This window comes from Pelobates fuscus, chromosome 4 (assembly GCF_036172605.1).
Source record: "Pelobates fuscus isolate aPelFus1 chromosome 4, aPelFus1.pri, whole genome shotgun sequence".
NCBI classification, from domain to species: domain Eukaryota; kingdom Metazoa; phylum Chordata; class Amphibia; order Anura; family Pelobatidae; genus Pelobates; species Pelobates fuscus.
In genome coordinates, this window is record NC_086320.1 from 274,258,205 (window position 1) to 274,274,079 (window position 15,875).

The 15,875-nt window shown below is 41.4% G+C and overlaps 1 protein-coding gene across 1 annotated transcript in view; it reads left to right on the forward strand.

Moving 5' to 3' along the window:
* TPK1 (thiamin pyrophosphokinase 1) overlaps positions 1-15,875 on the forward strand; it is a 601,906-nt gene that overhangs the window by 269,146 nt on the left and 316,885 nt on the right. Inside the window, exon 5 of the mRNA XM_063450652.1 lies at positions 958-1,030. Within this exon, the coding sequence (XP_063306722.1) occupies positions 958-1,030 (73 nt within the window). The remainder of the gene's footprint in view (positions 1-957; positions 1,031-15,875) is intronic.

Consider the following 15,875-nt stretch of genomic DNA (forward strand, 5'->3'; position numbering starts at 1 on the left):
GATACTAAACGCAGCTAACCCCCTTATGGATATGCTCTGACTAACACTATACTGCTGATTGAAATCCCCTATCTATAACACAGAGGCAAGGTTAGACAGCAGTAACTTACGGCAATGCAGCAATCTATCGTGTCTGTTCCACGTGTTATTATTTAATTTGTTTTATGTTTAGTGTTTATCTCAGCCTGTAATGCACCTGACTTAACCAGCATTGTCTTTCTGCGCCACAAGCATGATTAAAGGGCTCTCAGAAACATTACCGGCCACTCATGAGGTTAAGCTTCCTAACTTACATTAAAAAAAAAAATGCAAAAATACATGCCACTACCCAATCTGCATGCAAGTGTATGAATACGCTGTTGTGGCATCATGACAAAGCTATGTACACACCTGCACAATAAAAATAAAGAATAAAAAAATAGAGAAACATTTTGAACACACTGTGCAAGAGCAGCAAATGCTACAATTTGCTAACCCAGTGCTTCTCTAGAAAATGCTAAGTTTTAAAATTGCAATTAAACATATCTTTATGCCAACACAAGGACACTGCAGACCCTCACTGCAGTCTGTTCCTTCCCTTGTGAGGTCATCAAGCTAATCAGATGCTTCTCATAAAATTTTACGACACACAGCGCATGTGCAACTATCACCCCGATCTGACAAACTCGATGGTCCTCACTGGATTCACGTAATCCAATGTACATTTACTTTGCATGCTGATCAGTAACTGAGTCGAGTTTACTGAAAAAATTACAAATAAATAAATTAACAAATACATATATATATAAGCACATTTTGTGACATCTCTGAGGCATAGTGTGCAAATTAGTCATGTGAGAAGGATAGATGTCAGTACTTTAACTCCACAACCCACCCTCTGTGCACAAACCCTTGCAGTCTATAAGTATAGTCAAGGTTTAAAAAAAATTTAATATATATATATATTCTTCTTTTTAGGTATTTACCCGATTATATTAGTGGTGATTTTGATTCAATACAGCCAAAGGTTAAAGAATTTTACAAGGAAAAGGTAAGATACTATTTTATGTTTTATACATTTTAATTAATTTTATTTTAATTCTTTATTTGTGTATTGACAGCAGGTACATTCAAGGTAACAATTTGTTACAGCATAAGTGATAACATTGATAACAGTTGATTCAAATTATGCCAACAGTTATAAGGTTCCAGGTATGTTCTAAGAGAGTGGTGGGGCATCAAATGTGCCTTAGAGCCCTCGTTCAATTACCCACTGTCCAATACTTTTTATGTTATAGTACAAACAGAAATTAACTTAAAGAATCAAAGAGAAGTGAAGGGAGGAAAAGAAAATGAAACTGCTGAGCTACAGAGATAGGTATCAGCCCCTGTGGATATGTTGTTTCCTAGATAATCTGTGGACCCGTGCACTGTGCTTTACCCCACCCATGGGGGTGATCCCTCTATCTATGGCAGCACAATAATGGTTAGCTCCTCCCTATCACTAATTAGACCTTACCTAATAAAAATACAATTTATAAATACCCCCTTCTTCCCCTCCCAGCCTTTAATCTTTCTGTTCCTGTCCTACAACTTTTTATTTTTGGCTTTAGTGACCAGGCGGTTACTTGCAATGAGTCTGAGAGTATCAAGCATTATGTGACATTACCCTTGCTTCTGCAGGGTTAGCAGAATTGGTCTGGCACACATAACACTCTCCTACCTATAGTTTTTACCTTATGTGTATATTGAGATTTTTTGACATAAATTATTGATATATATATATATATATATATATATATATACATACATGTTTTATTGTATGACCTGGTTTATCCTGCTACATGTTATGTGGGCAATCAACTTTGATATTTGCTTTGGGGGTCTTTCTGGTGATTTAGCTTCTCAAACATAGTCTTTTAACTCTTTTTAGGAGTATTTTGGGGGATTTACAGCATTTTCAGCATTCTTCCGAGTGTTTATGGCTTCAGGAACAGCCTCTATTTCCATCTGTTTATTAGCAGGAAAGGCTCAGGAAGATGGAGACCCATATTGGATCTCCACAGACTCAACGGATATTTAAGTATTCACAAGTTCAAGGTGGAATCTGTGCAGTTCATTGTAAAAGTGCCATGGGTGATGTCTGTAGACTTGCAGGTTCCCCAGATTTTGCCATAGAGCAAGGGTGGGGAACCTTCGACCCTCTAGATGTTATGGACTACATCTCCATTGATGTTTTGCCAGCATTATGACTGTAAGACCATTATGGGAAATGTAGTGCAGAACATCTGGAGGGCCAAAGGTTCCCCACCCCTGCTATAGAGGAAGGGCATCTTCAATTCATAGTCCTTCCCTTTGGTCTAAGTACTGCACATCGGACATTCTCCAAAGTTTGAGTGTTCTTTATAGCATAACTGAGAAAAAAGGGCGTTGCTATTTACCATTATCTGGATGATATAAGTATCCTGGTACACTACAAGAGCACTCTGATAGACGATGGTCATCTTTGAAATCAGTTCTTTGAGCTGCACAGCTGGAAGATCAATGCCACCAAATGTCATAATTTCTCTCCCAGTCCATGTTATATCTGGGTGCCCTTTTCAACAGAGAACAAAGCACAATTTGTCTCTCTCAAGAAAGGGGAAAAAGGCATATCTCAAGTCAGAAAAATGTTGGCTGTCAATGTAACTTCAGCAGAGAATGTGATGAGCCTCCTAGGACTGACAAGGTGGGCACAGTGGAGGATGAGGATATTTCCAAGGAATTTTCTTCTCCAGTTCTAGATTAGGAAGTTCCCTATCAGGATTCCATCTTATGTACACCAGTCCATAATGTGGTGGTTACAAAAGTAATACTCCTTGGACTGTAGTTACTACAGAGGCTAGCCACTGGGGAGCATATCTTTAGGACAACTTTGCACAAGGGAAATTGACATACTCTACAAAAGATCTTCCCTCCAGTCTTCTAGAACTGCTGGCTGTTCTTCAGAGCCCTAAAGCATTTTCAACATCAATCTGTGCACAATTACTGGAAGTAACTGAATATTCAAACTGATGACACCTCTGATGTCTTGGGCACAATTGCACCTTCTAGGTCTGATAGCTATTCATCTTCTGGGAATGCAGAATACATTGTCAGACTTTCTCAGGTGGATGGATAGATCCAGTGGAATGGTGCCTATCAGACAAAGTCTTTCAGATGATATTGGAAAAATGTGGCATTCCTCAAGTGAACCAATGGCAACTTGCCGCAACAGCAAAATCTCTACCCTCGGGCTCTAGGAAAGGATGCCTTTTCATACAGGTGGCAATTTAACCTGAGATATGCATTTCCACATACTCCTTGCAATTCCACATTCACTTCTGAGTTCTGAGCTGCTAGAACCTGACCATGGTTTCCTCTTTTTCTGAGCCTATGCAGGGAACCTTAACAAGGAAATTGTGTCCCCCAGTTTTGCATCCTATTTGACAAGATTATAATGAAGAAATGAATTCAGCACTTGACTTGGTGAGATGTTTAGGATCTGCATTGATAGATCATCTAACTGGCGTTCGTCTCAAAGTCTATTTATCATCCCTAATGGGGCTAGGAGAGGTCTTCAAGCTTCTAAAGAATACAACAGTAGGTGGATTATTTTTGGCCATTATACAGGCTTACAAGGCATCAGGAGTCCCTGTCCCTGATGGACATAAGGCTCATTCTACCAGGTTTCTTTTATCACCTTGTGCTGCAGAAGCTACATTTTCTTCAGAACTGATATGCAGAACAGCTACTTGGGCCTCTGTCAAAATTTTCATTAGACACTACCAGTTGGATGTCAGGGTGGGGCAATTTTATAATTGTATAATTTTGTTCTCTCTTTAACTTATTTGTAATTAAGTTTTTTTTTATTATGATTGTTTTTTCAGTTTGGTTGTGTTAACACACTTGCATTCAGTAATTTGGAGTCTTTGAGTTTTCTTATCTCTCCCTTGGTTATTGCTTGGGTATTACCCATTGCTGTTCTAAAATGGATATGGCCAGAAAATAATAAAATGTATTCCTACTTTCCATGATATTCTTTATCCTGATCATAGGCCATGGCAGCACATTGATCCTGTCCATGGATAATGCTGGAAACAAGATTGGGAGAAGGGACGAGAAGTAGGAGGTTGTATTTATACCTTTTATTTTTATTAGGTTCTTGTCTGATTAGGAATGGAGAGGAGCTACCCACTGTTGCTCTGCCATGGCCTGTTACGCAGAAAAGGAAATTATGGTAATGGGAATACATTCTTTCATATATCTCATATTACTTTTTATCCACTCCTACTCCTACTCCCTCTACTATTTACTCTTAACTGTGTTTCTGTAAGACACTCTCGCATGTATTTGTGTGCTATATTGTTAACATTTTTAACATTATATCTATCCAAAAACAATTTTAAAGGATCTTACATGAAAATAATAAGAATAACAAAGAAGATAATGGAGATTAAAAAAAAAAAGAGATGAAATCATAAAAACGGCAGGCCTAAGAGAATTGCAAATGTTTATCAATAACATTTTCGAAATGCCAATGTTTTCTGTCTTATATTATTATATTTTTATAATTAGACCAGTTAGACCATAGGGCCATGTCATGTTAAGCCCACCACTGAATCACAGTACCCTTCTATCAGTGGGTATTAGTATCTTAATCAATATACCCAAATGTAGCACAAAATAAATATCTTTATTGGTATTGAAAGCTATACAAATTTGTAAGGGTTGTCATCACCATGGAGTGTATTTAAATATAAATAGCACATAATGATGAATGTAGACTGAAAAGGTCAAAGAGCAAGTTAAAACAAATAAAGCAGTGCATTAGAAAATCTAATTAGTGGTACTAATTCAGTCTAGAAATCTATACGACATTGTCACTGTCATTGCAGTAATCTCTATGAACATACGATACTGATAATTTAAAGTAATTAAATATTAATATAGTTTGACAATTAAAACTATTTCATATATAACGTCACACGTAAGACCTATATTTACATTCAGAATTTTAAACAGGAGGTTTGATTGGAATTTTTCAAGTTTATTGAGACATATATATTTGTTTAGTTACATAGATTAACTGTTCATGGTTGTATAGAAACACATTGATACAATGTGAAATATAAAAAAAAAATCCACTTTCTATAGAAAAGCCTAACAAAATAAAAATGTATATTGAAAGTGGACAACATTTCAAGTTTATTTAAAACTATTTTCAGGAGGATAGACTTTCCATACCTATAGTGAATGTGTTAAACAGCTGTGCAACCATATGCAACACTACAGGGAGGTGATGGGGGCAATTACCCCCCCTAGGAAATTCCTTCCCCCCCCCCCATGTGCCTCCCTCTCCAAACTTACATGGCTGATGGGGAGAATAAAGATGTCTCTCACCAGCCAGGCTACCCAGTTGTGTAGGGTGGGAGAAGGGAGAACGTTGTCTCCCTTTTTGTATGTTATCAGAGCATTGACAAGTATTTTCACGGCAATGCTCTGATACACTCCCCAACATCAGCTGGAAGGAGCTGTCTGTACCCACTGTGCAGACAAGCAGATTCTTCTATCAAACCACCAGGGATCAGGATTCGCCCTGTTAAGGTAGGCCTCCGAGAGAGGGGAATAAAAGTGAGGATTTTTGCTTGTTTTTGTCCCTCCACCCCACTACTGTCCCTATCCACATCACAGCCCTCATTCTGTATTCACAGAACCTATCCCGCCATTACAGCCTCTATCATCCAACTTTAGAGCCCCTACCACTCTATACCCACTACAGCCAATAATGCCCCTATGCACCCTGCACCCATTAGTCTCTATTCCCCATTCACCCTCTAAATCCCATATTACCCTCTGTACCCACTAAAGCTCCTATCCCTCCTGCATCTACTACAGCCGCTATACACCCTCCACCCACTAAAGTTCCTATTACCCCCTGCACTCACTACAGATTTTACCCCCCTGCACCCAGTGCAGCCTCTATGCCATTGCACCTACCACAGCTTCGATCCCCCTACAACCACTACTACCATGATTTAGTGGTGAAATTATTAGTGTCCCCTCCCCAGTTTTGACTGCAATATTTTATGTGTCTGCCATGTATTGTTCTTAAAATTGACAGTGAGTACAACAGATTTGTTTGTTGAAAGTAGAGAGCTGAGTTTGCACTTACAGAGAGCGGGACATCCTAAGATATATGCAAACGTGTGTGTGCGTGATGACACATTTTGCCATCACTATGGCTTCATTAGATGTCCTAGTCCTAGGAAGTACGCTGAGCAACTCTGTGTGTTTGGAAGCTAGATATCAACTCTGAGGATTCAATCAGAGTGCCGTTTTCTGGTTGTGCATTTTAATCTATCAATAATCCTCTTTCAAGTTACCCATCACTTCTGTATGTGTTGTATGGAACATCACCTCTGGAGTCTTTTCAGTTTGAGCAGTCTCTACCTGCTCTTTACTTGTGAATGCATTGAGAGATTTCCTTACTACCCACTTGTATATACTGTTTTACACAATATATGTTACTTTTCTCTTTTTTTCTATATGTAATATTATGGATGTTACTGCTTATGTAAGCGTTTAATCCTAAGGATTTGTAGTGATCACGTTGGTACAAATCACTTTATTCAGCATATGTGTGTATTTGAAGATGTACTTGTTGGTTTTCATAATTTTAGTTTTTTTTTAACAAAATCGGATACATTTCAACCCTGGGAAGACTACCTGAATGACTGAGACTTACACAAACACTCAAGGATGAGACCAAAAGAACTGACAGGGACTGATGCCACAGCGTGCCCCCTCCCCCTTCCCCCATCCCAGCGGATGAATCTGCTCTCCCCTCCTGCCACCCCACCCCGCCCCACCCCTACTGCCCCCACCAAAACCAACATGTAGGTAAGCAAGGCAACCATGTCCATGCGCCCTGCTGCGCAGAATACGACCCCTCCCTCGATAACAGGGATAAAACACACCATGCCACCGCAAAGGAGGTAGTACCCAAACCAATCAGCTACAGATACTCGAAACTGATAGGAAGCCAAAGAGTATACATCACATGAACACTCCTATGCAAAGTCACCCTGTTGAGGCAGGCTATAACCACATAGTTGCCCAACCCATACGCACCTACAGATAAAGGGATATTAACCTAGGCATTAGTACCCATGTTAATCTTGCGTTAAAGGGACTCTATAGTCTACATATAAAAGCAAGAAAGACAGGTCCCCCAGCCTTCCTTCTTGCTTTTATATGAACTTACATTTAATTAAAAAAAAATTCGAGGTGTTTTTATATTAAAAACTTACCTCCGTTCCAGCGCCGAGCTCCCAGCCAGGCCGCGCCCCCTTTTTCGTCAAAATGACGAAATCGCGGGGCCCAATCGGACGCTTCTCTGAGAGAAGCGTCAGGGCGATGTGGTGCACATGCGCGGCTTTGCGCTGCACCAATCGCGTTCTTCATAGAGCGGCATTGACAGCCGCCCTATGAAGAACCTGAGCGCTTTACCGCGCATGTGCGCGGAATGCGCGTTCGCGAGCTGAGCTGTCTGACTCGCTTTCAGCTCGCTGTGAGCTGTCAGCTCGCTTTCTAAAACTATATCAATAAGGGGGGACCTACTGTCCCCCCCCGGCCCCCACCCCTGAGCGGTGGGTGGGGGCCCTAAAATTCACAATAGGGGGGGACCTACTGTCCCCCTCCCCCGGCCCCCACCCCTGTGCGGCGGGTGGGGGCCCTAAAATAAAAAATAAGGGGGGACCTACTGCCCCACCCCGGCCCCCACCCCTGAGCGGTGGGTGGGGGCCCTAAAATTCACAATAGGGGGGGACCTACTGTCCCCCCCCGGCCCCCACCCCTGTGCGGCGGGTGGGGGCCCTAAAATTCACAATAAGGGGGGGACCTACTGCCCCCCCCGGCCCCCACCCCTGAGCGGTGGGTGGGGGCCCTAAAATTATCAATAGGGGGGGACCTATTGTCCCCCCCGGCCCCCACCCCTGAGCGGTGGGTGGGGGCCCTAAAATTCACAATAGGGAGGGGACCTACTGTCCCCCCCCGGCCCCCACCCCTGAGCGGTGGGTGGGGGCCCTATAATTCACAATAGGGGGGGGACCTACTGTCCCCCCCCCCGGCCCCCACCCCTGTGCGGCGGGTGGGGGCCCTAAAATTCACAATAAGGGGGGGGACCTACTGCCCCCCCCCGGCCCCCACCCCTGAGCGGTGGGTGGGGGCCCTAAAATTATCAATAGGGGGGGACCTATTGTCCCCCCCCGGCCCCCACCCCTGAGCGGTGGGTGGGGGCCCTAAATACAAAGGGGGTGGGGACCCTAGTTAACCCTCCCCCCCCCAAAAAAAAAAACTTATCTCCCTACCTACCCCCCTCACCCTTAAAATAATGAGGGGGGACCCTTTAACTAAAAACCTGTAAAGAAAAAAAAAATAAGATAAAAACAACTTACCATTCGATGTTTTCTTTCTTCTAAAATCTTCTTTCTTCAGCCCCAAAAAAGGCCAAAAAAATCCATAATAACCGACGCAATAAAAAAAAAAAAAAAAAAACCCGAGCGCAAAAAAATAATCCATCTTCACCCATGGAGGGCTCCGCGCAGACTGAGCTCCGCAGGGCGGGGGAAGGCTTATAAAGCCTTGCCCCGCCCTGCAATTAGGCTAAGAACACTCTGATTGGTGGGTTTAAGCCAATCAGAGTGCTCTTTGTCATTTTACAAGCGTGGGAAAATTCCAAAGAACTTTCCCACGCTTGTAAAATGACAAAGAGCAATGTGATTGGATGGCTTGAAATCCATCCAATCACAGTGCTCTTTGTCATTTTACAAGCATGGGAAAGTTCTTTGGAATTTTCCCACGCTTGTAAAATGACACAGAGCACTGTGATTGGATGGATTTCAAGCCATCCAATCACATTGCTCTGTGTCATTTTACAAGCGTGGGAAAATTCCAAAGAACTTTCCCACGCTTGTAAAATGACAAAGAGCACTGTGATTGGATGGCTTGAAATCCATCCAATCACAGTGCTCTGTGTCATTTTACAAGCGTGGGAAAATTCCAAAGAACTTTCCCACGCTTGTAGAATGACAAAGAGCACTGTGATTGGATGGCTTGAAATCCATCCAATCACAGTGCTCTTTGTCATTTTACAAGCGTGGGAAAGTTCTTTGGAATTTTCCCACGCTTGTAAAATGACACAGAGCACTGTGATTGGATGGATTTCAAGCCATCCAATCACATTGCACTGTGTCATTTTACAAGCGTGGGAAAATTCCAAAGAACTTTCCCACGCTTGTAAAATGACAAAGAGCACTGTGATTGGATGGCTTGAAATCCATCCAATCACAGTGCTCTGTGTCATTTTACAAGCGTGGGAAAATTCCAAAGAACTTTCCCACGCTTGTAAAATGACAAAGAGCACTGTGATTGGATGGCTTGAAATCCATCCAATCACAGTGCTCTTTGTCATTTTACAAGCGTGGGAAAGTTCTTTGGAATTTTCCCACGCTTGTAAAATGACACAGAGCACTGTGATTGGATGGATTTCAAGCCATCCAATCACATTGCTCTGTGTCATTTTACAAGCGTGGGAAAATTCCAAAGAACTTTCCCACGCTTGTAAAATGAAGAGCACTCTGATTGGCTTAAACCCACCAATCAGAGTGTTCTTAGCCTAATTGCAGGGCGGGGCAAGGCTTTATAAGCCTTCCCCCGCCCTGCGGAGCTCAGTCTGCGCGGAGCCCTCCATGGGTAAAGATGGATTATTTTTTTGGCGCTCGGGTTTTTTTTTTTTTTGTTGTTTATTGCGTCGGTTATTATGGATTTTTATTTGCCCTTTTTTGGGGCTGAAGAAAGAAGATTTTAGAAGAAAGAAAACATCGAATGGTAAGTTGTTTTTATCTTATTTTTTTTTTCTTTACAGGTTTTTAGTTAAAGGGTCCCCCCTCATTATTTTTAGGGTGAGGGGGGTAGGTAGGGAGATAAGTTTTTTTTTTGGGGGGGGGGGGGAGAGAGTTAACTAGGGTCCCCACCCCCTTTGTATTTAGGGCCCCCACCCACCGCTCAGGGGTGGGGGCTGGGGGGGGACAATAGGTCCCCCCCTATTGATAATTTTAGGGCCCCCACCCACCGCTCAGGGGTGGGGGCCGGGGGGGGGGCAGTAGGTCCCCCCCCTTATTGTGAATTTTAGGGCCCCCACCCGCCGCACAGGGGTGGGGGCCGGGGGGGGGCAGTAGGCTCCCCCCCTTATTGTGAATTTTAGAGCCCCCACCCGCCGCACAGGGGTGGGGGCCGGGGGGGGCAGTATGTCCCCCCCTTATTTTTTATTTGAAGGCCCCCACCCGCCGCACAGGGGTGGGGGCCGGGGGGGGGCAATAGGTCCCCCCTTATTGATAATTTTAGGGCCCCCACCCGCCGCACAGGGGTGGGGGCCGGGGGGGGCAGTATGTGCCACCCTTATTTTTAGGGCCCCCACCCACCGCTCAGGGGTGGGGGCCGGGGGGGGGGGGGAGGAGAGTAGGTCCCCCCCCGTTCCCCCCCCCCTTCAACCACTATTGTGGCCAGACAGCATCCCTGTGGGTTCGGGCTTCAGCTGTCAGCTGAAGCCATGCCCACAGCAGTGCTGACAGGCTGTCAGCACACAAAACGCGTTCACAGTGCTTTGTGTGCTGATAGCCCGTCTGATGCATTCACCCAGAATGCATCGGACGAGAGGCCTTTTTAGGGCCTCTGAACTCGGAAGTCCCTCTGGTGGCCGTCTGATTGACTGCAACAAGAGGTGTTCCAAGCTTCCAATGTAAACACTGCATTTTCTCAGAAAATACAGTGCTTACAAGAAAAAGGCTCCGGGTAGCTGTAGCACTCACCTAAACAACCTCATTAAGCTGAAGTTGTTCAGGTGACTATAGTGTCCCTTTAATGTTGCGTTTATGATTTTATGATGTTATGATATGTGAGAAAATTGACATTGCTCGGCTGGACAAATGAACAAATGTAAAAAACAAGTCTGTTTATATATGAAATGTGCATAATATATTCATATCACAACTTGACCAACATACATGCGAATGTCAATTGCTACGCTGTTGCAAATGTCAAACTGAAAATAAAGAATAAAAAAAAAAAATCGGATACATTTCTAATTAATTAAAAAGCACAGTGCACCTTATAGGGTTATTTTGTATGAAACATTTTAGTGTTCTGGGTTATTGCACTAATCAGGTTGCGGCTATATAAAATAATTCACAGCACTATTTTTGTTTAATTCTTTATTTTTGATTTGACAGCTGGTACATTGTATATCAAAAATGAAAACCAGTCATAGACTAATGGTTACAATGGAAACCTGAATATCAGGAGATCGCTATGTGTCAAAATTCAATTGTCTAAGTCTTCCAAAGCAAGTTTAAGCACAGGCTGCCAAAGATTTTTAATGAAGCTAAAAAGAGTAAAAACACTTATAGGGAAGTTTAAAGAAGGCATATGTAATTATCACTTTTATTATATAGTAGTATCTCGAATGTGATGAAACTTTGTAACTAAATATCCAAGTGGCATCTTGTAACAAAAGTGTTCTTTATTTAATCAAATCATAAATAAGACACACGTCAAGACTCTCTTTCCCCCGACGTATGATTACGTGCAAACTTCAGCGTGAAACGCATTGGGTGAAGGGAAGGGTCATGGCATGTGTTTGATTTATGATTTGATTCAATAAAGAAGACTTTTGATACAAGCTGCCACTTTAATATTTTGTTACAAAGTTTCCTCAAGTTCCAGATACTTCTGCTACTTTAATTAATACACATGGACTGACGTTTTTTTCAAATGCAATGGAACAGTGCAGTGTTTTAAAAGACCTATCTAGGAACACCAGTGGAGAAGGTTGCCTAAATGTTTGAATTCATCACTGGAGTTTTGAATGCCTTTTTTCTGCGTATTTTGTTTACATGTAGGAAGGCACGTTAAGTGTGGTTTGACTAAAATTGAGGCTGTCCTAGCACCCAAACCCAGCCTGAGAAATTCAATCCTACACAGAAAAAAATTCAGAATTTTACAAACCTGTCCAACATAGAGTACAGTGTTAGGCCATCAGCAGTTATGGTGGATAGCATTATCACATCTATGACTGAGGTACCGGGCTTTGTATGCCGCAAAATAAACTAAAATTAGCTGAGATTTCCTAGTTCCTTTTTATACAAGTCAGTTGCCTTTCACACAAAATCTATCCAGTTCAATTCAAGTAGCTCATGAGTAATTCATGGTTTGTTACCATGAATATAGAAGCCTCTTAGGTATAGAATTCCCTTCCAATAATGGCAGAGAGGCATGCCACATAATCTAGACATTCAAACTGAGATAGAAAGATGTGTTGAATAGGTTGCCTAAATAATAATTCTAAATGTTTTGAATGAAAAAAATGAAACACACACATTTGCTTGAATATTTTAGAATGATAAATTATGTGTAAAACTATTTGCAGGTTTATATCTTTTTTTCCCTTTCCTCTTTTCTTTGAAATAAAAGAACCGACCGCTTTCAAAGCCAAATATACTGTAATTTAGCTAGTCACATTGAATTACTAGAATAAGACTTATTGACCCAGCCCCAAGGGACATTTCCAATAGCGCTACTTCTCATGTGAAGTCAGCCCATTTGGATTGCTGCACATAATGCAATACTGACATTCCCTACGGTGCTAAGAACTTACCAATCAAAAGGCTTCCTTCATTAAGTATTATGAACAGACAAAGCTTGTTTTATATTGGCTGTCAAATCCACCTTGGATTAAGGATAACACAAGCTCGTTCCCCCCCCCCAAAAGAATCCCATATAATTTTTATATCTTATTTGTATATAGATTAAGTTATATGACTCTGCACTATGTCTTTGCAAACTACATTTTTATACCTTCAGGAATTTCACTTTTAAACAAAATATTAGACACTTTGTTCATGGCTGATCTTTCATTTTTCTACAAATTGAGTTACTTATGTCACATTTCTTTCCCTACATATTAATAATGTTATTCATCTCCCCATTTTTAGAATGTATAAATGTGAATTAGCAGCCACATCCCTAAACCATGTATCATATTTAACTGAGCTCACAAAAGGGATTAAAGTTAATATACAGATGCATTTGATAAAAGCCTTCTTTTTTATTTTGTATTTTTTTTACGAAATGGTCTATTTCGCATATAATTTTTGAAACCTTGAATATAGACACATTGATATGCTGCATAAAAGATAGCAAGAAACTCCAGGCTGAGGTGAGCCATTTTTAATGCATTTTATAGATAATGCATTAAGAATAGGTGTCATTTAAAAAATAATAATAATAATAATAATGTGTATGCTTAAAAAAAGCTAAAGAGCTGCTCACATTTAAACTTCCATTTGCTGTAATGGACTTCCTAAGTGAGTTGTCATGATCGAGATTTGTCTCAGCCTTTTGTAATGCTTTCTGAACATTTTATGCCTGCGCTTTGTTATTCTAGAATTTCCTGTTCCAATTTCAGTTTTTATTCTAGAAACTGCTAATACTTTGCTAAAACAGCCAGACACTTGTTTCTGGTTGGAATCAAACTTTTTGGCATGGTGGCATAAAAGACTAAACTTACCTGTGATCCTGTGTCGAGGCCATATTATCTCTGAGAACTGACAATCCTCACATCAGTCACTCTCACTACAGGAAAAAATATGTCTCAGAGGCATGGCGCAGAGGAAATATTTATGGCACGATGAGAGGGATGTCCCACCATTGGATGTCTATCGCCAGCATGCAGACAACAGACTTGTTCTATGCACAGAATTCACATTAGCAGTTCGGAAAAATTGTAAAAATGCTTGTTATGCTGCCAAAGTGTGAGTTGCAACTCAAGCAGCATAATCAAACACCTCTGTATGTGCAGTGCTTTGTACTGGTAAACCTCAGATACACTTTCACTTGATGCTTGGAGTAACCCTTCAAGTGATGAAATGATGTAGTACTCTATTATTGAATCAAAAATAAATACTCCCAGAGGAGAGGAGTGGAAAAATGTATTATGAACCAAAACACACACACACCCATGCCAACTGCAACCTAACTTACATACATGTGACCCCTTCATGATGAGGACTATTTTACCTTTAATGAAGGAAAATGCGTAATTCATCAATTCATATTTCTCCTCCTTCTTAGTGCTTCCAACCATATTATATATTGTTATCTTAAAGACTAATCTGACTTTCAAGTGATACGTGCACAGTTGTGCTCAAAAGTTTGCATACCCTGGCAGAAAGTGCGAAATTGCTCATTTTTTTGGCCCTGATCAAAAGTACCCTTGAATGTTTGGCCTTAGAGACACACACGGTGACACACACACAGGTTAAAATGAGAATTAAAGGTTAATTTCCCACACCTGTGGCTTTTTAAATTGCAATTAGTGTCTGTGTATAAATAGTCAATGAGTGTGTTAGTTCTCATGTAGATGCACCGAGCAGGCTAGATACTGAGCCATAGGGAGCAGAAAAGAACTGTCAATAGACCTGTGTAACAAGGTATTGAAACTTTATAAAGATGGAAAAAGGTAGAAAAATATATCCAAAGCCTTAAAAAGGCCAGTCAGTACTGTTCAATCACTTATTAAGAAGTGGACACTTTTGGGATCTCTTGATACCAAGAAAGATTTCAGCCACAACTGCCAGAAGAATTGTTCAGGATACAGAGAAAAACCCACAGGAGAAATACAGGCTGCTCTGGAAAAAGACTGTGTGGTTGTTTCAAGGAGCACAATACGATGATACTTGAAGAAAACTAAGCTGCATGGTCAACTTTCCAGAAAGAAGCTTTTACTGCACCAAAAAAAAGCCTGATTACATTATGTCTGACAACACCTGGACACACCTCACAGCTTCTGGCACACTGTAATTTGGAGTGACGAGACCAAAAAAGAGCTTTATGGTCACAACCATAAGCACTATGTTTGGGGAGGGGTCAACAAGGACTATAGTGAAAAGAACACCATCCCCACTGTGAAGCATGGTGGTGTCTCACTGATGTTTTTTTTTTTTTTTGGGAGGGTGGGGGGTGAGCTCTAAAGGCAAGTGTAATCTTGTGAAAAGTGATGGCTAGATGCAGCATGCTATCAGAAAATACTGGCAGACAATTTGCATTCTTCTGCACGAAGGCTGCTCATGGGATGCTCTTGGACTTTCCAGCATGACAATGACATAGAAACATAGAATGTGACGGCAGATAAGAACCATTCGGCCCATCTAGTCTGCCCAATTTTCTAAATACTTTCATTAGTCCCTGGCCTTATCTTATAGTTAGGATAGCTTTATGCCTATCCCACGCATGCTTAAACTCCTTTACTGTGTTAACCTCTACCACTTCAGCTGGAAGGCTATTCCATGCATCCACTACCCTCTCAGTAAAGTAACACTTCCTGATATTATTTTTAAACCTTTGTCCCTCTAATTTAAGACTATGTCCTCTTGTTGTGGTAGTTTTTCTTCTTTTAAATATAGTCTCCTCCTTTACTTTGTTGATTCCCTTTATGTATTTAAATGTTTCTATCATATCCCCCCTGTCTCGTCTTTCCTCCAAGCTATACATGTTAAGATCCTTTAACCTTTCCTGGTAAGTTTTATCCTGCAATCCATGAACCAGTTTAGTATCCCTTCTCTGAACCCTCTCTAAGGTATCAATATCCTTCTGAAGATACGGTCTCCAGCACAAGGCCAAGTTGACCCTCAAGTGGGGTGACTCTCCATGCAGCTAATCCAGTGGCTACTAATACTCATAGCTGGTTGTATGTTTCTGAGGGCTCGGGGGTTGATATGGCATGCTTTATCTAATATCAACTTATCTTCTATCCCTTTACT